Source organism: Alnus glutinosa, chromosome 12 (genome assembly GCF_958979055.1).
Source record: "Alnus glutinosa chromosome 12, dhAlnGlut1.1, whole genome shotgun sequence".
In the NCBI taxonomy this organism is placed as follows: Eukaryota; Viridiplantae; Streptophyta; class Magnoliopsida; order Fagales; family Betulaceae; genus Alnus; species Alnus glutinosa.
In genome coordinates, this window is record NC_084897.1 from 26,624,628 (window position 1) to 26,647,606 (window position 22,979).

A 22,979-nucleotide genomic window follows, 5' to 3' on the forward strand; every position below is an offset into this window, starting at 1 on the left:
TGCCTACAACTATAGCTAGTTTTCAATCTCTGTCTTCGTTATGTTTAAGCTTCATTGATTTTCCTTGTAATTTTAGTTTTCTAGTGCATGGGGTGTTTTGCTAATGTTACCTATTGTTTTGCCACAGGCAGAACCTAGATTTCTCTGGAACAACTATATGTTGGAAGTTCTCATAGATAACAAGGTCAGGTTGATGCCAAATTTGTTGTCAATGATACTTGCTTAATTTTCTTGGTAGCTTTACATGCATAGTTTACTAACTACTGAAACATTTATATGGTTACCTTTCTGCAGCTTGATCCCTACTTACTACCTGTTATCCAAGGGAATATCCTTATCTCATTGTTGGTTTAGCTTTTGGTATCATTGCTTGAGAACATATATTATATAGTTTAGTAGCTCATTTGATTTAACTGTTAAATGCTGGTTGGATATATTACTGTCTTTCCATTTGAAGTTTTTCCTTAATTGATCATCAAGCTTTCATAACTTTCAAGCAGCCATCGGGAAAGATATTATTGATGTTACTCTGATTGCTAGGAGATGCTCAAGAAGAAATGGTATCCAAAACTTGTACTACCTTTTTAATTTTTTAGTCTGTAGTTTGGTCTGTTCATTTACAATTATTGTTACATTTTGCACAAAGATAAGTTCAGTAGTATATCTTCTAGGGAAGAAGTTAAGAAAATGAGTAATTCACTACTGTTTTGATATGTATATCTGGATGGATTATTGTTTTCACTATTTGACCGACTCTTTTCATTTGCAGCAATTAACTGATAGAGGAGGATTGTATTTATTCAATTCGAAAATGGGCTAAACTATATATCTGATGGACCTAGTAGGGGCTGTGGTAGATTAAGGAGGGTTTTGACTGTAGGATCATTTGTAAAGCTTTGCTTTTAAAATCATTTGTAAATTACTACTCTCACAAGAATTCATTTTTAAATCAATGCAAATCTAGCAATTATATCGGTAATTAGCCATTTTATTGATAAGAATGGGGCATGATTAATTCATTTTAAATTTTTTTAACCCACACACTTAAGGTGTCCCCTATGAACATCCTTTTGAAGAACATGATGCGGGCAGTGGTCACGATATCTAGAAACTTGTAGATAGATCCATCACAAATAAATTTGAAAGATATATGCTTCCAATCTTTACATCTCATGGTTTGATTGGATATAAAATTATCCATTACTCAAATAAGTCTCTAATGAGAACACTTTACACGCTGACTGATTTTTCTAACAACTTCACAGATTCTGCTGACTGCATGATAGCATGATTAAAAGATAATCATATATTTGTGCCAAAATTTTTTGGGAAGCACCTAGTTTTTATCTGCATACTCGCACAGTGAAAGAAATTTTACTGTTTTCTCTTTCAAAGTGGCACATAGAACTAGCCTTATATTGCCTTGCTACTCTACTTGATAATAGTTGCATTTCCTGCAAGGCACTCGGATGTGGAGAAGAGGAGCTGATTCTGATGGTTATGTTGCGAATTTTGTTGAAACTGAGCAAATTATGCAATTTAATGGGATTTCAGCATCTTTTCTTCAGGTAATATTTTATACATTTGTATATATGAATTTATCATGTTATGTACTTCTTGTCTACTTTCATCCTTTCTTTATACAAGTATCAATACAAATATGAAGTCCTAAAAGCTAAACATAAAAGAGTAAGTTTTGCGTAAGTCACTGGGGAAATCAATTTTCATGAATGTTGGAGTGATAGTAGTAGTGCTGACTGATGGGCTAAAATTTTGTGGATAAAGTGGGTCTTGTGGCCTTGTATGGTACATATTATAATTTTTTTTTGAACCATTTAATAACATAGGACAGGATAAAATGTTTAAGACCTTAAAAAAGAAGTAACATGTTCAACATGTGCACTTGACAATCAATGTGAAAAAGATACCAGTAATTTGCTAATAAGTTGATGGATGACACAATCTCAATATGGATTAAGAACTGAATTCCTCCAAAATTACCACTCACCGACTCTTTACAAGCAAGTGGTTGCATATTCTTTTAACAATGCCTTGGTGATCTACTTATCAAAAAAAAAAAAAAAAATTCACTTATCAAAAAAACAATGCCTTGGTGATCTGTCCAAGGTTTTGAAAAAACTTTTGTAAGTTTTCTCACTTTCAGATTGCCAAAAATAACAGAGTGAAAAGAGATGCTAGAATTTGCCTCCATGCTTTGAAATTGTAAGAGTTTAATATGCATGTGGCAAAAGCAGGGAGACCTGACTATTCTCCCAGTGAGGCAGATGGTAGCAGGAATGAGAACATGTGCATTATGAAAATATACTGTGGTTTTGAAGTTTTCATGTACATGATAAGATACTATGATTACCCTCTTCTTTCACCTGTTAATTTTTCTCCTACAGTCTGACCTTGAACATAAATTTCCACTTTAGTAGGGGACATGAGTTTGGACCACTAAGATAAGGGATATTTTTACCAACTAAAGGTGCTCAGAATGAATTTCTTGAGTTGAAATTGCCCAACATCTCTGGCATGGTTCTTGTGACCATGATAGTTAAATTCCGTTTCTTTCAGATTCCTAGAGAAAAAAATGGGTTTATAGCATTAGGTGGTTTGTAAAGAACATTGTTTTTTTAGGCATGGCCAAAATAAGAATGTGAGGATGCTCACCATCAATCACACGGAGAGATGAAATTTTTTTATTGGCAATGCTTGAAAATGTTTTAGCAGCATTAGTAGTGTATTGTGCTTGTGTGTTTTTATCTCACTTGTCTCACGTCTTTATCCCATTTATCTCATTTGCCTTTCACAGGTTCGAGGGTCAATTCCATTGCTTTGGGAGCAAATTGTTGATTTGACATATAAGCCCAAGTTTGGAATTGTGAGACCTGAGGAAGCTGTGAGTGTTGTAGTTATTTGTTCATTGATTGCATTGTTTGATTGTAAACCAAATGCTTTCTACTTGTCTTTGACTATGGTGTACTTATGCAGCCTCAAGTAGTTGAGCGGCATTTTCTGGATTTAAGAAAAAAATATGGGGCTGTCTTTGCTGTTGATCTTGTCAACAAGGTACATATTTTTTACCCGGTGTAATGAATTTTTGTGGAATAACTTATATGATTTTCTACCTAACTATTCAGCTACACAATTTCTCTACCTCATAAAGCCAAAGAGGCATGTTTATGTGCTGTCACATCCTATCCATGTATCGGGGTGGGGGGGTGGGTTGTATCTTTGTAGGAGTGTATTTGGAGTGTTTTCCATTTAAGCTATTTATTCTTATGGGCCTTTGTCACTGAGCAGCATGGAGGTGAAGGACGCCTAAGTGAAAAATTTGCATTAGCAATGCAGCATGTTGTTGGTGATGATGTAAGGTAGAATTCCCTTGATACTAACCTTGTACAATATAGAAGTATAGATATCCTTTTCATTTTGTTTCACCTCATGCTAAGACCTACTGACTATTGTAGATATCTGCACTTCGATTTTCATCATATCTGCGGCCATATTCATTTTGAGCGCCTCTCAATCCTTTATGAGCAAATTTCAGATTTCCTTGAGAGAAACGGGTATGGTTTCCTTCAGCGGATGGCAAATATCTAACTTAGTCTTGATAGATGCACTTGGTTTCAATAGTTCATATGGAAACAGTTAAGTTCTTCAGTTTTCTATTTACTTATTGAGGTTGGTTCGGCTTTAAATTTTTTTATCATAAGGACTTATGTGGCTTTGTATCAGAGATATGAGATGTTTGACTCAATTTTAAAGACTCATAGACTAGAGTGCTGTATGCCACATATGTAGTTGATATATATAAACGTTAAATATTTGTGCTCTATCGCCTTTCTCCTCATGTCCTTAAATACTAATGAAAAAAAAAAAAAAAAAACAATAGGCATGTCATGCTGGAATTGATTGTTTATAACATGAGATGCTTCATTCTTTTTGGTTATGATCTGCTTTTTCAGTATTTACTAGATTTTGTCATGAAAATGTGTGAAAAATCAATTTCCAGAACACAAATTTATATACCCGAGATATAGCCAAAATAAGTATGTAATTTATTTCCTGAGCTGCTTGTTTGTTAACAATTGGTAGGTACCTTTTGTTGAACGAAAAGGGTGAGAAAATGAAGGAGCAGCTTGGAGTCGTGAGGACAAATTGTATTGATTGCTTAGACCGTTCAAATGTTACACAGGTAGGTTCACACAAATGTTAAACAGAACAGATAATTATGCCTCCCCTGAAACTTGCATGTGTAGACTATGATGTCTGTTTAATGATGCAGGGGGAGATCTAAGGAATCAGTAATTAATGCTCTGCTCTTTATCAAAAAAACAATTTTCTTGAAATTAAAAAGAAAATCAATCACCAATAATTATTGAGTCACCAAATTTATTATCTTTTTCCTCTTTAAGTTTTTCACATTACAGGCAAGGCATATGCTTCCTTATCCTCAGTGGTCTTTTTTCTAGTTATTATTCTACTGATTCTTTTTTCAAGTTTTTAATATGATGTGAAAAGAACCATGAGTAACAATATGGTTGCAGAGCATGATAGGCCGGAAAATGTTGGAATCCCAACTTAGAAGACTTGGTGTTTTCGGTGCCGAAGAAACTATTAGTTCACATCCAAATTTTGATGAAAGCTTTAAAATCTGTGAGTACATTCATTTTTCTTTTCAAATAATTTGCTTTAAGAAAATGATTATGTTGCTTATTATGTTAGTTTTGGTCATGTTCTACTTACCTAATCATCATACTTTTTGTGGTTCTTCTACCATGTGAAGCTTGGATTTTACATATAATTATTGTTTTTGTATCTTCAGTATGGGCTAATCATGGGGATGACATAAGCATTCAATATTCTGGCACTCCTGCTTTGAAAGGAGATTTTGTTAGGTACTTTCCATGAATCTACTCTGAAACTTTCTTTTACATGCTTCTGCATATGCTCTTGCATTGTTGTTTTGTTCAAGCTCATGGCTGAAATTACTTTGAATAATTTCTTATAGGACATTGGTGAATGAATTATGATTTTATGAGCTGAATATGTGGTTATCTGCAAATTTGTGTATTACTTATAAAAAAAAAAAAATTGAAAGAAACATTTCGGGCCTTTGGCATAACTGTATTTTGTCTATCTTTTTTGCCACTCTGCAATATTTCATCCTTTGGTTGAATAATTACCTTGGATTCACATTCTGACTAAAATCACATTCCCTAACGTTGCTGCCAAAAAGACGATGAATATCTACAAAGACACGATGATAATGAAATAGAATAGAAGCTTTTGTTTTGTTTCTCTCTTTTCTGTACAATAATTAGTTCTATTTGGTTGGATTTTATAGATATGGCCAGCGGACAATCCAAGGGATCCTTAAAGATGGATGGAATTCCCTTGCACGCTATTATTTGAATAACTTTTCTGATGGAACTAGGCAGGTTGGTATTCGTCTTTTCTTCATTCAATTTGTAGATACTCGAGTGGTGCTCCAGAAATTATATCCAATTCTTTGTGAAAACAATGGTTTATTTCTTCCTACTCCCATCCCCAAAGAAAAGAAGTTTTTCAACCTAGAAATTTTGTAATTAGTCCATCAGTTAGTTATCTTTTGCATCAAGGCTTTGTTGAATTATGTCCTATCAATAGTATGTAATTAATGAGTATCTTTAAATTTTGTTAATGAGTATCTTCTTACAATAGTATGATATCTAGTTGGATGTACATAATTTGATATGTCAGATTGTTGAAGCAGTAATTTGTTTTACACATGGTATAGTTCTTTTTATTTGATAAATTGCCTTGTAGTTCTGGCAAGACCTCATTTTTTTTTTGTTAAGCTTTCTTGTGGAACATTAAACATCCTTTTGGGTGAAGTGATCATTGTTTCATTCTGCAGCTTTATCGGAATCAAAACTAACTTTCTATTCTCTTATTGGCACATATGTGAAGGATGCAATTGATCTCCTGCAAGGACATTACATTGTTTCTGTCAGCCGGGATATGACTCCCTCATCTCAAAAAGGAGGCCTTGAGACTCTAGCTGTGAGTACAAGCCAAATGGCAATTAGTTTTGTACATATAATTTTCAGGCAACTAATTATTTCACTACAGTTAGTAAAGCGCACTTGTGTGTATTATGTATATATCGGTATGTGATATCATTTGCTGCTGAATACATCAGTTCTTGAGTTTCTAGTTTGTGGAAGATATTTCCCAGTAGTTTTCTCAACAAAAATAATTTTTACCTGATTAATTTCTAGAATTTTCTTTTATTTTAAACTAGTCCTTTAATTGCATCATACACGTTTTTCATTTTTCATCGAGATGCATACTTGACTTTGTTGTTGCCCATTATGCATCAGTACTCGAATCTCTAGTGGGTGTGGAGTATATCCAACTGATTTCCACTACGAAAGCAATTTATATTTTTGATTGATTTCTAGATATTTCTGTCAGTTCCCTATTTAATTGAATCCTTTGTGTTTTGCATCTGACATTTGATGAGCTGGTTCCATGCCTGAAGAAAGGCAGATGGGGTTAAGAATTAATAGTAGTTCTCCTCTCTGAAATGCTCATTAGTAGTGATAGCGACCAGTTCATATGTGCACCAATTTTATGCCACTGATAACCTTTAGGTCAAATTCTGCAAGCTAAGGTCTATGTTTTGTCAATGTTACTAGTTTTTAGGTGCTATTGCTGGATATCAATAGATACTGTTTTTTATTGGTGCCAAGGACTATGTTTCATTTGTCTTTTAGTTTTGTGATATTCCACACTCATTACCTATCTCAGACTCTAACAGCTGAATATTTCTTTCTGCAGTCCTTTCCGCTGGCTTTATCATTGGTTTTAACTGGGTTCCTTTTAGCAACCATTTCACTGAGGCAAGGTGAGTTGACTTTGTTTGTTTAACATGAGGGATTAGTAGCTACATCAGAATAAACAGATGTATTAATTTGAAGTATGTGCGCACGCTGTGGTTCACTTGAGAGGGGTTGTAAAGAACCATATTGAGGGTCCTAAGTTGGAAAAGAATATGTACATTATTATATACACAAATCTCTTTTTCATTAATGTGGGCAAAATCTGTTATTTTAATGGTCATCTTGTATTCATCTTTCCTGCAGGTCCAAATGATCTTCGGCACCTTTTCTTCTCAGTAATGTGGGCAAGCATGAGTATAGCTATAGCAGCTTTTATGAGAGCCAATGGACGGATTTTCTGTAACCGGCCTCGTCTGCACAAGCCTCGTTGATGCCGGGTCTGACTGATTTGATTTTTTTTTTTTTAATGAATTTATCAGCTTGCTGCTTGTTATATATACCTATTCTTTGACGCGAAGTTTTGTAATCTGTGTAGTTATGAATTATTGGTTGATCATATCTGTCAAGTGTTGGGGAAAGATCCCTCTTTGTAATTTCCTTTATGGATTTGAAAACAAAAGATCCCTCAAACACCCATTCATAATGGAAGTGGGTTGGGGAAGCGAGGTAGCTTCTTCGATTGATTGTTTTTGTATAATTTGTGTGTTTCATAACTATCTAATGAATCATTATGTAATTTAAGAGAGAAACACATGGAAGAGACAAAACATAGCATGAAAGATGAACCATCACGTCCAAAAGAAAAGACAAAACGTAGCATGAAAGGTCAAAAAAAAAAAAATGTCGGGTAAGCTCGGGATTCCTTTCATTTGGCTGCTTAAATTGTGTGCAATTTTGTCAGTCTTAAAGAGGGGCTGTGGTCCTGTGGAGCTTCGCTGCATTTGGGTAGGTAAGTCTTGCACTCTGGAATCTCCAAAACAGGTGGGTTACTAAATTTTTACTTTTTCCTTTTTAAAAGAGAAAGATGTGAAATAAGTCGGGTTTTATCGATTTATAATAAGCTCTTCTAGTATAAATTTTTTTTTGAGAACTATTGTTATATGTAAAAATAACAAATAGGGTCATCTACTCAACTTTCGGCCAATATTTTTTTTTTGACAAAAATTATCAAATGCTATGCCAGCATCGATCAAATTATGACGTGTTACCCATATAAATATATGAAGTATAAAGACTTTAAATCTATAAAATACGTAAAAATTAAAAATCCAAAACTAAAAACTAATTAAAAAATAAAAATTAGAAAGAGGTAACTCAGTCACTCACTTTTGCCAAATAATTAAAACTAACTCTTAACTGTTTAGTTGTGGTTAGACACTTCCTAATGGCCCAACAATTGATGGGTAGCCGAATTGGCCCTTGGCCATTTGTGACCATTTGAAATCCAAATAGCCATTAAAAAAAAAAAAAAAAGTTGGGTGCCCATTCTAAGTTGTTATTTTTGCATACCATTGTGAACTTTCAGCAAATTTTTATACAAGAGAAAACTTATTGTAAATCGGTGCAACGATGTAGACTAATTTTACATTTTACATTTTTCTTCCCTTTAAAAGTATAATTAAGAATACTTAAAAAAAAAAATGTGTATAATTAAGAAGCGTTGCTTTGCTCTTTCACTTGTCAATGGGGCTTTAATTAGTATCCACATTTGACTAAACGTAGTGGTGTTTGGTGGATGAAATATATATATATATGTATATATATGTAGCGAGTCTAGTGACCGTAGTTGCCGCACGGGTAAGGTTTGCAAATTTTTGTAGGCCAGGTTGCGGTTGGGTTGGGTTGGGTTTTGGAACCAATGATACTAGGCCCACCCGTACGAAGTCGCACCTAATACCGGGCCGTATGGGTTGAATCCAGATCTAACCGGGTCGAGTGGGCCGAATCCAGAGATAGATAGAGGGAAATTAAAGATCTGAATCCCTGTCCCAACCCCAATCAGAATCGGAAATGGAGGAATACCCGGAAGAACTGAGGACACCACCGGTGAGTCTGATAGCAGTGGTGGGATGTCCGGAGCTTCACGGTATCCTGTCGAGGCATCTCCACTCGGAGCAGCCACCAATCAACACCCTCGCTCTCCCCGACTTCTCCAAGACCTCTCTTCTTTTCTCCACCACCAAAGAGGGCAAAGACAACGACGATCACGAGACTGTCGTCGGTGGCATCTTGAAGAGGGATTGGCTGCTCAAGCACCGCACTAGGTCTCCCTCCGTACTCGCTGCTCTCTTCTCCTACGATCAGCTCTCCGGTGATCCCGCCCAGTGGCTCCAGGTCTGCTCCCTCCTCGATCAACTCAAAGCCCTGCTTCGTCCCAGGAACGTCAAATTCCTTCTTCTTGTGGTGGTACCACACCACTCCAGTAACCCCCTCAATGGTTGGTAGTTTTATGAGTTGGAATTGGAATTGAATCTACTGCTCTTACTCCCAACCAATTCAATTTCGCATTTTGCAGACGATATCGGCGAAGATCGAATGCTTGCACTCCGCAAGCGTGCCGAATTGGATTCCAAATACATTCTCCTGTTTAGGCCGGACGAACCCTCCGAGCTCAAACAGTCTCTACACAGGCTGGGATCCGCATTCGCTGAATTGGCCAATGCATATTATAGAGACGAGGGGAGAAGGATCAAATTGCGTCTTGAAAAGAAGACCTTCAATTCTTCTAGCATTGAGTTGCACGTTCGCTATTGTTTCAAAGTAAGCGGCTTTTTGCTCTCAAATACTTTCCGCTTCTACTACCTTCTGTTGTGATCTTGATTTTCTTTGTAATGTTTTTGTGTGATTTTGATGAAATTGTAAGCAATAGGGAAGAAAGAAGAACTTTAATTACTATGGCTATTCGAGGTAGCCAAAACCTCCTTACAAGTATTTCTCACAAACTGATCGATGCCTTCAAATGATCACAATCAACATATTTAACTACAATTTTACTACTAACAATTCTAACAGCTAACTAATCCTGTCCATTGAAGTATCTGGCCCAAGAATGATAGCTGGAGATGTTATCGGATACATTACATCTTCTCAACTTGTTTGTTTATATCTGATCTAAATGTTGCTTTTTTGATGAATTGGTAGGTTGCTGTATATGCAGAGTTCCGAAGAGATTGGGTCGAAGCTTTGAGGTTTTATGAAGATGCCTATCAGACACTGCGAGAGGTACCATCCACATTCATGCTTTGTTCACTTTCATTTTCCCAAATTGTAGAATACTCTTCAGGAAACTTGCATGAACTCGATGATACAGATGATTGGGACATCAAAAAGGTTGCCAGCACTCCAACGCTTAGTTGAGATAAAAACTGTTGCAGAGCAATTGCACTTCAAGATATCGACTTTGCTTTTGCATGGTGGGAAGGTTGGGGAAGCAGTTATGTGGTTCCGCCGGCACAATGCTTCATATAGAAGGCTGGTTGGAGCGCCAGAGGCTACATTTCTTCACTGGGAGTGGATGAGTAGGCAGTTTTTGGTATTCGCCGAATTGCTGGATAAAAGTTCAGCAGCCATTTCATCTCTAGTTTCAGCTACAAAAGACACGCCTTTGACCGAGTGGGAATCTCGCCCAGCCTATTACTATCAGGTGCGAGCAGTTTTCTTTGCCTTCCTACTATCTTGAACCTAGGTCTAATCTCTTTGGATGCTCCTTTTGCGAAATGGAAAGCCTTTGGATAACAGAGTCATAGGCAAAGGTTGCGAATTTGGATTATGAATTCGGAAAGGCGCAACTCCACCGATGCCACTTGACAAACAATTAGAGAGAGCTCGGAACTTTTTTCTGTGTAAATGTAATGGGATCAGTGTGTTTCCTTCTTTTACCTCCAAGATTTTGCCAATCAATTCCACTAGTCATACCACCTTAGTTTAAATGAAAAGGTGGGAGCAACATGGAGGAAAAGCAATCACTGGAATCACATGAGATGTCACGTGAATATGCATACTCATTCTTCTGTTGCCCTTTCTTATGGACTACTCTTCTTCTAAGTTAAAATCAAGTATATTAGATCAATCAAGGACTTCATTCGAATTGCAATGATTTTTTTATTATGTCAATCCATGGACCTGTTATGATCAGTCTCAATCCTTTATTTTGCTGGTTCTATTGAAATTCTCCAATCACTTGACTTATTAACGATATGAAACACCATGCCCCCCGTAACACCCGATCCCATATTGGAAAGAGATGAATAGCTCACATAGAGTGAGTGGTTTATAAAGATACTCATGGGTGCTAAGTCCCACATTGCCTAGTTACTAGGTGAAACTGGGCTTTATAATAGATTTTAGGAAAGCTCCAAATTGACTAGTCCTTTTGGGGTGATAGCGCAGATCTAGCTAGTGTTTTTCCTTAGGTCGTTACATCCCCTTTTCTTCAACTTTATATATATAAAGTTGAAGAAAAGGGGGCATGGTGTATCTATATATATATTAAGCTTAGTTCCTTTAGTTGAATCAAATTATACGTTTTACTGACTTGAATCTGCACGATTCATCTTGAAACAGTTAGCTGCTCACTACTTAAAGGAGAAGAGATTCTCTTTGGAACTTACACTGTCAATGTCAGAAAATGCTAATGAAATGGGTAATAGTGCTGAATCTGTGGTACCTTCAGCTTTTGTGGGTCAGTTTGCTCGATTACTTGAGCAAGGGGATGCATTTTCTATGCTGCCGTAAGTCTTGACAAATATACCCTGAACGTCTAGTTTTATACTAACTTATCTTTTCTCACCAAAGCTTTACATTTTTTTCATCTGGCTTTCCAGTATCACAGATGAAGAGTATATTCGCTTTGCTGTTGCGGAAGGAAAAAGGTTTCAAGATTCCTTTGAAATAATTGCTTTGCTAAAAAAATCATACGAATCATATGGTAATCTCAAAGTCCAGAGGATGGGCTCTTTTTGTGGATTCCAGATGGCCAAGGAATATTATGCTGCTGATGACTGTACTAATGCAAAACAGCTTTTTGATGATATTGCAAGTCTGTACAGACGAGAGGGGTGGGTCACTTTGCTTTGGGAGGTCTTGGGTTACCTGCGGGAGTGTGCAAGAAAACATGGTACAGTGAAAGAATTTGTAGAGTACTCACTTGAAATGGCTGCGCTGCCAGTGTCATCTGGTATTGATACCCAGTCTTTAAGATTTAAAGAATGTGGTCCAGCTGGTCCTGCAAGTCTGGCACAGAGAGAAGTAATACACAAGGAGGTTTTTGGGCTTGTCAGTGGAGAATCAGAGCTGGCATCAGTTGAGAGCAGTAATAATCTTCAAATAACTGGAGATAATCCACTTCACCTTGAGATTGATCTAGTCAGTCCACTTAGATTGGTACTTCTTGCTGCAGTTGCTTTTCATGAACAGATAATCAAGCACAGTGCATCCACCTTGATTACAATATCACTTCTATCACAGTTACCTGTTAGTGTTGAAATTGATCAATTAGAATTGCAATTCAATCAATCTGATTGTAACTTTATCATCATGAATGCTCAAAGACCTTCAGCTGCTACATCTGATGATAAACAAGGTCTCCGAGTGGAGACTTCTCCTTCTCTGGTACTTGCTACAAACAAATGGCTACGTTTCACTTACGACATCAAATCTGGTAAATCAGTGAACTCTGATTTCTTTAGGGTTTTGGTTGTATGTTTTGTTCAGTCTACAAGAGTATCCACATCTGGTTCTTCAAACACTCTTTTTTTCAAAAATAAAAAAATAAATAAAAATAAAAATTGAAGAACCACACCTTAAAATTACTCTACATTCAGTTCTTTTTCATCTTTCATTTTAAAGAAAGTGTCATCTTTTATTTTATTCATTTCTCTCTTTAAGGCTAATGAAAAACTCTTCTGACTCTCATCTCTCTCCAAAAAAGCTTCAAAATTGGAGCTTGAGGATGAATATTTTAATGGAATAAAGAATGAAGTGGAGAAGAAAATAAAGAATGGGATGTAGATTGTTTTTCAAAAGTGATTCTTCAAAATAGAAAAAGAGGGGTTGTTCTTCAGAAACCAGATGTGAATGCTCTAAAGGGGGATAATTGAGAAGAAAGAAAAAAAATATTATACTTCTGGGATACATGCTGAGCATGTTCCTCCCACCAACTTCTTAAATTATTATTTTGTTTTTTGGAGGGGTGGGGGCTTTCAAATTAGCAAATACCATGAAGATGATCCATCCTATATGTTTGTTATAACTTATACAGCCAAACTTTTTTGGGCCTTGCATGCTATATGTGCATTATGATATTGTGTTTTCAAATGGCATGAATTGTGCAAGTTCCACAGCGGTTCTTCCAGCAATTTGATGGAATTGATTGACCCCGTTCTATTGTTAAATTGACCTGTTATTCAGTTAAAAGGAGTTGCTTTATGCTTGCCTTTTCTTTTCTTTTTCTTTTTGTTCCTCCTAGATATGCACCAGCCCTGTAGTGCGATTTTCTCGAAGTAAATTAAAGTATTTTTCCTTCGTATGTCCCATCTCCTGTTGTGTTATTAAAATATGGCTCTAACTGTTATGGTAATTTTATGACTCATTCAGATCAAAGTGGAAAGCTTGAATGCATATCTGTTATTGCAAAAATTGGAACCCACTTCACAATCTGTTGCAGAGCTGAAAGTCCAGCTTCAATGGAGGATTTACCTCTTTGGAAGTTTGAAGACCGTGTAGAGACCTCTCCAACCAAGGATCCTGCTCTGGCTTTCACTGGTCAGAAGGCTGCTCAGGTCGAAGAACCAGATCCACAAGTGGATCTTAATTTAGGTGCTACTGGCCCTGCACTTGTTGGAGAGAGTTTCCTGGTACCTGTTACTGTGATCTCCATGGGCCATGCAGTCTACTCTGGCGAGTTAAAGATTAATCTGGTAGATGTAAGAGGAGGTGGCTTATTTAGTCCGAGGGAAGCAGAACCATACTCTTTGGACAGTCATCATGTTGAGCTTGTTGGCATTTCTGGACCAGAAGGGGAGGATGAAAGTCAGTTGGGTACAGATGAAATAAAAAAAATTCAGAAATCTTTTGGGTTGGTTTCTGTTCCATTTCTGAAATGTGGAGAATCGTGGTCTTGCAAACTAGAAATCAAGTGGCATCGACCCAAACCGGTAATGCTTTTCGTATCATTGGGTTATTCTCCACAGAGCAACGAATCAACTGCGCAAAAGGTTAACGTTCACAAGAGCTTACAGATTGAAGGAAAAACTGCTATTTTAATTAGCCATCAGTTTATGCTGCCATTTCGGCGGGACCCATTGTTGCTCTCAAGGATCAAGCCAGTCTCTGATTCTGATCAGCCAGCATCACTGCCTCTTAATGAAATAAGCATACTCAGAGTTAGTGCTAAGAACTCTGCTGAGGTGCCATTGCGATTACTATCCATGTCTCTCCAATTAGACAATGACAGCATTGGAAGGTCATATTTCACGCCGCATGAAGGTGAAGACCTTCTAGATCCTGCTCTTCTTGTGCCAGGGGAAGAATTCAAAAAGGTTTTTAGTGTCATTTCTGAGGTTAATTCTTCAAAGCTCAGGTTAGGGACTGTGTGTGTAAGATGGAGGAGGGATTCCGGGACTGAAGAGCAATCTAGTTCTACAGTAACTTCTGTTTTGACTGAACAAATTCTTCCTGATGTAAATGTGGAGTTACCACCTTTGGTTGTGAGTTTGGACTGTACCCCTTATGCCATCCTTGGTGATCCCTTCACATACTCCATAAAAATTCAGAACCACACACAATTGCTTCAAGAAGTGAAATTCTCATTGGCAGATGCACAAAGTTTTGTGTTATTTGGGTCTCACAGTGACACGGTTTTTGTCCTCCCAAAATCTGAGCATATTCTCAGTTACAAGCTTGTACCACTTGCCTCAGGTGTCCAACAATTGCCCAGATTTTCTGTGACCTCAGTAAGATACTCGGCTGGGTTTCAACCCTCCATTGCTGCATCTACTATATTCGTGTTTCCATCCAAGCCTCATTTCAAGGTGGCTAATGGGAGAGACAGGAGGACGGAATCCCTTGTGGCTGAGTGAATGGATATCATATTTGCACAAAACTTATGCCACTGATAGCCTTTAGGTCAAATTCTGCAAGTTAAGGTCTACGTTTTGTCGATGTTACTAGTTTTTGGGTGCTATTGCTGGATATCTGTAGATACTCTTTTACTGGTGCCAAGGACTAAGTTTCATGTGTCTTTTAGTTTATGATGTTCCACACTCATTACCTACCTCAGACTCTAACCTCAGAACATTTCTTTCTGCAGTCCTTTCCTCTGGCTTTTATCATTGGTTTTAACTGGGTTCCTTTTAGCAATCATGTCACCGAGGGATTAGTAGCTAAATCAGAATAAACAGATGTATTAACTTAAAGTATGTGTGCCCACTGTGGTTCACTTGAGAGGGGTTATAAAGAACCATATTGAGGGTCCTAAGTTGGAGGTTGCAAGGCCAAAAGAATATGTACATCATTATATACACAAATATTCTTTTCATTAATGTGGGAAAAATCTGTTATTTTTATGATCATCTTGTCTTCATCTTTCCTGCAGGCCGATATGATCTTCGGCACATTTTCTTTTCAGTTATGTGGGCAAGCATGAATATAGCTATAACAGCTTTTATGAGGGCCAATAGACGAATTTTCTGTAACCGTCTGACTGATTTGATTAATTTTTTTCTTTTTCTTTTTAATGAACTTATCAGATTGCTGCTTGTTATACCTATTCTTTCTTGAGAACAAAGTTTTGTAATCAGTGTAGTTATGAATTCTTTGTTGGTGATATCTCATTTAAGCAGTTGCTGCTTTGGGCATGTCTTAATGTCTTCATTTTTATTCTTTATCGTATAATTAGATTTCCATTGTGCCGCCTTCAAGCCAAAAGCTTTTATAGGGTGGTATTCTTGTGACATCTTTGTAACATAGATGAGTGTTGGATGGGTTCATCCCACGCTCTCACTTGTGTAATGTGGTACCAAGTGTAACAGTTTGAGTTGCGACCATGTAAATTCAAGTAGAAAACGTCGGCCACCGTTTGCCTGTTTTATTTTTCAGCGACTGTTTACATAACTGAAACGACAGTGTTTTGAAAAAATAAATCTGAACCCTTCATTTTTTTCTACAGCAGATGTGCTTTACTTTTAAAACTACAGCAAAGCCGAATCCATTTAAGAGAAAGATAACGTAAATAAAACATTAAGGGACAAATTAAAACACAGTATTAAATGTGAAAGAGCCTTTCATGAACCTCCATACAATATACTGAATAGTGGTAACAGCTTAGCAGATGAAAAACAATGGTGACAGTTCATTTTCGAAATGGGGCAAGCCCTCTAGGAAGGAGAAACTTGAGCGGCATATGGAGGCCAGTAGAGGTGAAACTCTATCTTGTAGACGACGGTAATGCCCTCGAGATCGACCGGAGAGGATGTCACATAGCCTTGCACAAACAGGAAGTCACCGGTGCCTCCCACAACAGGGTGATCAGAAGGCTTGATGTTATGTGTGCCTCCAACGATTGAAACCGAACCCTTGTAGTTTTTCAAACGCAAAGTGATCTTAGCAATAGAAATGCTCCTGAGGCCATCCAAAGAAGAAGTGATGGAAGTTCCCTCTGCAATCCCAACAAGCTTTGAAGATCGGTTGGCCGCGACAGTCATCGGGTCCTCGAAAGCAAATAAGGTGCCGAACGGGGTTGTGGTTTGACCCACGGCTGGTCCTGCGACTCCATTCACTATGATGTAGCCAGTCTTGTTTATTGTTTCATGTTGAAAGAGAGAAAAGTGGAGGGATTTCAGCCCATGCTTGTGGTGGTGGTGGTGGGAGGTGGAGGTGGTGGCCTCAAATGAAAGGAAAGCAAATAGTAGAACAGCAAGGACTTGGTTTTGCAAAGAGAGAGCAGCCATGGTAGTATCTGATAGAATGGAGAGGGGCAAACAGATCACATGTACAAATTCGTTGTTCATACGTGGGGGTTCTTAAATAGACCTTTTAATGTCTTGTCCAGAACAGCTAACTAAGGCTCTCAATTGGTGAGAACTGACAAGTGAGAACCCACACCTGCCTGACTCAATACGCCGACTCAGTCAAACATATATGTCTACCGTCCAAACACAACAAATCCATTAGGGACGACAATTCATATTTGGATCGAGCCAAGGATATTATTATAAGATTTATGTATTAACTTTAAATCGACATATTTAATTAAACATATACAAGTCGAATTTCTAGATCGTATCAAAAATTGACACTCTTAAATACCACGCATGTTGGGTTTGAATAATGTCATTTGAATTTAGTCATTGAGTTTTTAATTTCAAGAATATGGTCTTTAGGTTTTGCACAAATTTTAAATAGGTTCATTTGTCATTTTTTTTTTTCCTTAAAATCAGTAGTTTGTAATATTTCATGTGTCTCAATTGACACATCAGCGGCCATATTAACATCTAATATCAATGCCACATCGGCGTCCATATTAGCACCTAATATCAATGCATCCATAGAAGAAAAAAAAAAAGAAAAAGAAGAAGAAGACCTAACTCTATAAATAAAAACCATCTTATTCGTCATCCTAATCTTCTAAATTTGTAACATTAGATGAAAAACTGTTAACTTTGATGCTGACATAGACATTAACATTATATTGGGTGTTAACATGAACCCTACAATGTTAAATAAAACACATATGACAAATGAAAAAATCGTTAATTTTGACCGTAAACTACTAGAGAAATCAATTTGAAACTTACGCGAAACCTAAGGACCTTATTTTTTAAATTGAAAACTTAAAGACTAAATTCAAATCAAATGAAAACTTAGAGAATAAATATGATTTTTTCCTTAACTAAATTTTTCGTCCCCTCAATTTGCACCCATTAATTTTTATTGATGGAGGAAAGGGAGTCTCCACCCACCAGGAAATAGAAAAAGACAAAAGACAAAAGAAAAGTTTTTGAGTCCTAAAACTCGTGCCTGAAAAGTCAAACTTAGGTGGGATTTCATTTTCACAGGCTGCAGCTGTCTTGAACAATGTACAGTGCCAAGGCACTTACTGTTGATTGGCAAACCTTGGAGCAATCTGCAAGAGTCAAAGCAGCAGACCATTCTTTATTCTATTGCTCAATCCTGTTTGTTTGTATCCATGCGTACTTCATGGGTTCCTTGACCTTGACCTAGGCAGCTACATGAGTAACAGGAACCTCAAATCTTTGGAGGAATAATAAATATATATATATATATATATATATATAAGATTTTCTAATAAACATTTTCTATTCAAAGGTTGAAAGGTTGAACTTGAGAGAGTTTATGTTTGAATCAAACTCTCAAAAAGCGTCTCAGTGCTCCGTGTGTTTAGGTTGTATCTCTTAAATCACCATTTCCCTTTCTCATTACTCATTAGATGTTTGGGTTTTTTAGATAAAGGTCCTTCCAGAAGATGTGACTTTCAAGATTATCTTTCTCAAAAAAAAAAAGACTATTAAGATTATCGTTAATTTGTATGAGTTTGAATATATATAAATCGTAAACCCTAAAATCCTATTACTTTGAAGTTTTGAACCCTAATCACAAAAGGAAATGAATGAAGTCATTGCAATTCTGCAGAACCAAAAATTATGACTTGGCGAATTGATAATTTCTCTTTGCGAACTAAGACTCCACGTGTAAAGATGCTTTTGGCTTCTTCGTTAAACCTCCTTGTCTCTTTTTGTCTTGACTTGGATAGTCATTGCCTTTGAATAGAAAACAAAATGGGGGTCCGGTAAGCATCTTGGGGACTGGGGAGCCTTCTCGCAATTCACTTACCCCACTAGCAAACAAAACTGAGGGGATTGTTTGTCTTTGTTAAGGATATTTCTCATGGGGATGGGGCCGATGGGCTGAGTTTCTTCGAGATTTCCTGAAGTTCGCTGTCAGAATTGTGAGAGAGCATATGGGCCTCAAACTTCGGGCTGCTGGGAATAAATAATAGTATTGCGTGGCAGCGAATCTCAGAAAATTCTCATTCGCATTACATAGGCATACCTTAGAATGACCCTAAGGATTTTACATTCTTCAGATCTGTCAAAACAAAATCTTTGTTCGAAAATTGAAGGAACTAGAAATGATCCTGATCCAAGTTTTGTTTAGGAAAGCATATCATGAATTTCTCATGGCAAAGGAGCTTAAATCACCAAGTTGGCATCAAACCTCCCAGGCATGCAATTTGAGACCAACTTCAAACGAAACTAGTATGCTTAGGAAATCAGAATGCGTAATTCCATCAAAAGTACAGCTTTTTTATAAACAAAGGTAGCATATAAGTAGGCTTGGGACCAATTATACTTGGCTGAAGGAAAAAGAGATAATAGCCTATAAGTACATCCAATACCAATTCACTTTGCTAATTGAAGCCCCAAATACAAATCAGCAGGCCTGACCATTTGAACAATTCAAAGTAACTATAAATCAGCATCGTGAAACCCACTGCTAAAGCTTACAACTCTTATTCTAGAATTTTCTGTAAATTTATGCAGGATTATGAAATAAAGTAAGACTTTGTGTGGCCTTAAGAATGTTATAGCTGCTTCTTTTTCTTCTCAAAATAATGGTGGCTTCGCTGGAAGTTCAATACTGCCCACACCAAATGCCATAAACCTAACTCTGGCCATAATGCAGTCGGAGAGTAGAATGGACAGTTAGCGGTCTGCCAAAGGAGAAAGTTGCTGAGGCGGTTCTCACCAGAAGTTCGGATCAGGATGTCGGGTTCAGGTGCCACTGACATGTACATGTGCTTCTCAATGTCTAACACCTTGATAGTAGGAAGCACCAATTGCTTCTTTTTGCTCTCTTCATCTCCTTCAATCACACCATTGCAAGTTCTACTCACAACTTCATCCCACTCATCTTCACTGGATCCTTGAATAGCATGCACAATGGCTCCATTCTTCTCTTCAACTCCAATCAGACCACTGCAAGCTGTAGTTCTGTTCAATGCTCCGAATTTACTCGAGCTATTTTCACAAGATCCTTGAAGATTGCTTGCAATGGCTTCATTTATTTCCTTGTCCTCTTCTACTCCAGGCACACTTCTGATAACTTTACTTGCATTCGGTGCTTCAATTTCATTCCTTTTAACCTTGCAGGATTCTTGAACAGCATGCACAATCTCATCATAAGAAGTATAGGCCACACAGATTAAAAGTACAACCTTGGTGTTGTTGGCAGTAGCTGCCATTGCCTTCTCAGCTGCAACCCTGACAGGCTCATTCAAAAGTTTCAGGTTTCCTATAAAATATATTCTGACACCATATTGGTTCACAATACTTCCTTCCTTGAGCAGCTCTTCAATCTTTTCTAGCATTAGATCCATCAAGGAGTGAACCTCTTCAGGACGCCTTTTGAAATTGTCAATGCTGAAGGCGTACACTGTTAAGTATTTCACTCCCAATTCACAGCAGTAACAAAGCATCTTCATGAGAGTGAGATACCCAGCCTTGTGGCCAGCCCCTTCTGCCATGTTCTGCTTTTTTGCATACCTTCGGTTTCCATCCATGATGAAGGCAATGTGATTGGGAAGGGGACCCACAGACAGAATACTAAAAATGCCTTTTCTCAAAAAACTTCCCAGACCCCCAGCCAATTGGCTTACACTATCATCTCTAGCTTTCTCCATTATATGAACTGGCAGAGAACCTTAATCGCCAGGGCCAAAATAAGCCTGTTCAAGATATGGCTTTCAGTCCATATTGGTAGAAAATCCACACCCAACAGAGAGCAGAGAATAAAGCAAAGAAATTGTAAAAACAAATTCAGAAACGTGCTCGTTTTAAAATTGAAATATAGCAAAATTTCAATGAGGCAGCTCAGTCAGGGATATCTGTTCATGTACGTCTACAATATCAAGAAGTTGGACTCTCCATAATAGCAAAAGACCGCCGCCGCCGCCCCCCCCCCCCGCCCCCCCAAATTTATTTTTTTTCTAAAACAAAGCACTAAACTCATGCATTTAGTGAACTAAAAGGATATGGCTGAGGTGCTGTAAAAGCAAAAAACTATAGGAGATCTTCTATAGCTTTTCAAGAGTCCAGATTTAATTTCACTCACTCTCTTTCTCATGAAAAGCTCAAAATTAAATCTAAAACGTAGAAAAAACTACATGCTAGTCTTTTTTACATCACCTAATTAAGCCAAATCCACTTTTGAGAATAGTTTCATACCATTTGGATGGTACAAAGTGACTCGGTCAACTAGTCAGCAGACTGGGCACAGCTTGCCCATGAATGTGTTTGACAACAAACAGTCAAAAGAAGACTAAAACTTGACAGATAAGTAAATTAAATACACGCAGCAATTCATCAAACAGTATTGAGGACATCCCAAGTCACCCAAATGTTGAGATATTCTTTGAAGCCCATTTGAAAGCATCATTCTTAGTATATAACTTCATGATGTTGACGATTCGATACGATGATATATTGATATAGCTACACATGCAGAATCGGAATTTCTCTATCTATTCATTTTCCTTGTTCTTGGAGCTAAAAATTTCTAATCTAAACCTTCCTTTTTGGCTCCACTTACTAGCCAAGAAAAATAAGGAAAAGAAAAAAGGAACTAAATTATTTGATTTCTATGCTTTAATTTTCATAAAACATTTAATTTGATTTATTTATTTATTTATTTTGTTCCTTGCATTTCTGAGCAACCACGAAAAAACAAAGAAAAATATAAATGGGCAAGTATGAAGAAGTGCAAAACTAAAATCCTCTACTTTCTAAGAAATATGAAATGACTTACATGAATATTCAAATTCCCGTTAAAACTCCACAATCAAACTAAAAATGGCCATGACTATCTGGGTCACCGTCTATACGCTAGCGATCGAAAGAAGTATAACGAGACTTGAAACCTGCCAAAAATTTAATCAAATACCAAGGTCATGGTTAGTGCGCCACAGACATATATATATATATAGAGAGAGAGAGAGAGAGAGAGAGGACTTTGGTAATCGATCATTTTAACGAAAACCCAGAAATAAAACTGAATAAATTAAAGTGGGAATCAACAGTACATAGAGAGCAACCAACGAACGGGGTGTTTTCTGAGAAGCGAAGCAGTTGAGGAAGAAAGAGACGCACCTTGTACCAAGTGTGAGAGAGAGAGAGAGAGAGAGAGAGAGTAGAACCACATAAAAACAATGACTCAAAAAGCGAGGGTTTAAGAACGGTCCAGAAGGAAGAAAACAGAAAAAAAGTTGAGGTCGCACTAGCACGGTACTTGCACCAGTGGCTGAGTTGGCGGGAAAAAACAAAAATCCTGCGCTATGGACATAGGGCGGCGACATCATTCCCACAGATTTAAATATAAGATGGGTTTGATAGGTTCACCTACTGAGTTAAGGGTATCTTGTACAGAGAATTTTTAATAATTTTACTTAGTTAGGGGTATCTTGTTTAGAGATTTTTAATAATTTTACTTTATGGACATAAGCCTTCCTATTTTCATTGGATTGCACCATCTTTCTATATGGATTTGATGGGTTCGGCTTAATTGTGGTTGATTTGATTGTCACCAAATCTAATTGATTTGATTGTAAACTAAATCATTGATTTGATTACCATATTCATATACTCAAATACTCCTATAAATATGAGTACTATATATCGTAACATTATCAAGAAAAATAAAAGTAGGTTTTATCTTGTGAACGTAAAGCATAGATCAAACCATGTAAAATCTATTGTTTCTATTTTCTTTTAATTCAGTTTTTATTTTTATTTCATTATTCTTTTCTTTCAAGATAAAGATTTTCAACAATTTTGCACCCTGAACATATGCCTTTCTATGTTCATTGGCCGGCCCCATATTTCCACAAATTTAAATACAATGCGTACGGACAGCTGAGGGTTTGATGGAGTTCACCAACAGAGTTAGGTATATTTTGGGTAGAGATTTTCAACAATTTTGTAGGCCTATGTTCATTGGACGGCCCATATTTTCACAAATTTAATACAACGCGTACGGACAGCCGAGGGTTTGATGGGGTTCACCAACAGAGTTAGGTATATTTTGGGTAGAGAATTTCAACAATTTTGTAGGCCTATGTTCATTGGGCGGTCC

The 22,979-nt window shown here is 37.1% G+C and overlaps 4 protein-coding genes across 6 annotated transcripts in view; 2 read left to right on the top strand and 2 right to left on the bottom strand.

Moving 5' to 3' along the window:
• Positions 1-7,530, top strand: part of LOC133851936 (phosphoinositide phosphatase SAC6-like) — a 10,188-nt gene extending 2,658 nt beyond the window's left edge. Inside the window, exons 7-21 of the mRNA XM_062288567.1 lie at positions 128-184; positions 295-327; positions 479-560; positions 1,462-1,568; positions 2,816-2,902; positions 2,995-3,072; positions 3,307-3,377; positions 3,474-3,572; positions 4,102-4,201; positions 4,554-4,662; positions 4,832-4,904; positions 5,354-5,447; positions 5,959-6,051; positions 6,832-6,898; positions 7,137-7,530. Coding sequence (XP_062144551.1) covers positions 128-184; positions 295-327; positions 479-560; positions 1,462-1,568; positions 2,816-2,902; positions 2,995-3,072; positions 3,307-3,377; positions 3,474-3,572; positions 4,102-4,201; positions 4,554-4,662; positions 4,832-4,904; positions 5,354-5,447; positions 5,959-6,051; positions 6,832-6,898; positions 7,137-7,264 — 1,278 coding nt within the window. The 3' untranslated portion in view covers positions 7,265-7,530. The remainder of the gene's footprint in view (positions 1-127; positions 185-294; positions 328-478; positions 561-1,461; positions 1,569-2,815; positions 2,903-2,994; positions 3,073-3,306; positions 3,378-3,473; positions 3,573-4,101; positions 4,202-4,553; positions 4,663-4,831; positions 4,905-5,353; positions 5,448-5,958; positions 6,052-6,831; positions 6,899-7,136) is intronic.
• Positions 7,531-8,811: 1,281 nt separating this feature from the next.
• Positions 8,812-15,403, top strand: LOC133883027 (uncharacterized). Its single transcript, XM_062322204.1, has 7 exons — positions 8,812-9,270; positions 9,349-9,593; positions 9,975-10,055; positions 10,144-10,476; positions 11,397-11,563; positions 11,657-12,492; positions 13,428-15,403. Exons 1-7 carry the CDS (start codon positions 8,844-8,846, stop codon positions 14,909-14,911), a joined length of 3,573 nt encoding a protein of 1,190 aa, XP_062178188.1. The 5' UTR covers positions 8,812-8,843; the 3' UTR covers positions 14,912-15,403.
• A 692-nt stretch (positions 15,404-16,095) lies between these two features.
• Positions 16,096-16,889, bottom strand: LOC133883028 (dirigent protein 19-like). The gene has a single exon (XM_062322206.1). It carries the CDS (start codon positions 16,838-16,840, stop codon positions 16,208-16,210), a length of 633 nt encoding a protein of 210 aa, XP_062178190.1. The 5' UTR covers positions 16,841-16,889; the 3' UTR covers positions 16,096-16,207.
• Positions 16,890-19,202: 2,313 nt separating this feature from the next.
• On the bottom strand, positions 19,203-22,152 carry LOC133851311 (dehydrodolichyl diphosphate synthase CPT3-like). 3 transcript variants are annotated; one of them, XM_062287659.1, is made up of 3 exons: positions 21,998-22,152; positions 21,657-21,768; positions 19,203-20,577 (listed from the first exon to the last, which is right to left on the bottom strand). In XM_062287659.1, exon 3 carries the CDS (start codon positions 20,530-20,532, stop codon positions 19,435-19,437), a length of 1,098 nt encoding a protein of 365 aa, XP_062143643.1. In that variant the 5' UTR covers positions 20,533-20,577; positions 21,657-21,768; positions 21,998-22,152; the 3' UTR covers positions 19,203-19,434. The 3 variants fall into 3 exon arrangements, with proteins under 3 accessions (XP_062143643.1, XP_062143642.1, XP_062143644.1); XM_062287658.1 differs by having other exon boundaries at positions 21,931-22,141; XM_062287660.1 differs by lacking the exon at positions 21,998-22,152 and adding an exon at positions 21,860-21,891.
• Between the last annotated feature and the right edge of the window lie 827 nt (positions 22,153-22,979).

What these genes read in the sequence shown, in the direction of transcription:
- LOC133883027 (XM_062322204.1), top strand. Translation starts at nt 8,844, where the DNA reads ATGGAGGAATACCCGGAAGAACTGAGGACACCACCGGTGAGTCTGATA. An exon ending in CTCCAGTAACCCCCTCAATG is followed by an intron (nt 9,271 to 9,348) that starts GTTGGTAGTTTT and finishes CGCATTTTGCAG; the next exon opens with ACGATATCGGCGAAGATCGA. An exon ending in GATGCATTTTCTATGCTGCC is followed by an intron (nt 11,564 to 11,656) that starts GTAAGTCTTGAC and finishes CTGGCTTTCCAG; the next exon opens with TATCACAGATGAAGAGTATA.
- LOC133883028 (XM_062322206.1), bottom strand. Translation starts at nt 16,840, where the DNA reads ATGAACAACGAATTTGTACATGTGATCTGTTTGCCCCTCTCCATTCTA.
- LOC133851311 (XM_062287659.1), bottom strand. Translation starts at nt 20,532, where the DNA reads ATGGAGAAAGCTAGAGATGATAGTGTAAGCCAATTGGCTGGGGGTCTG.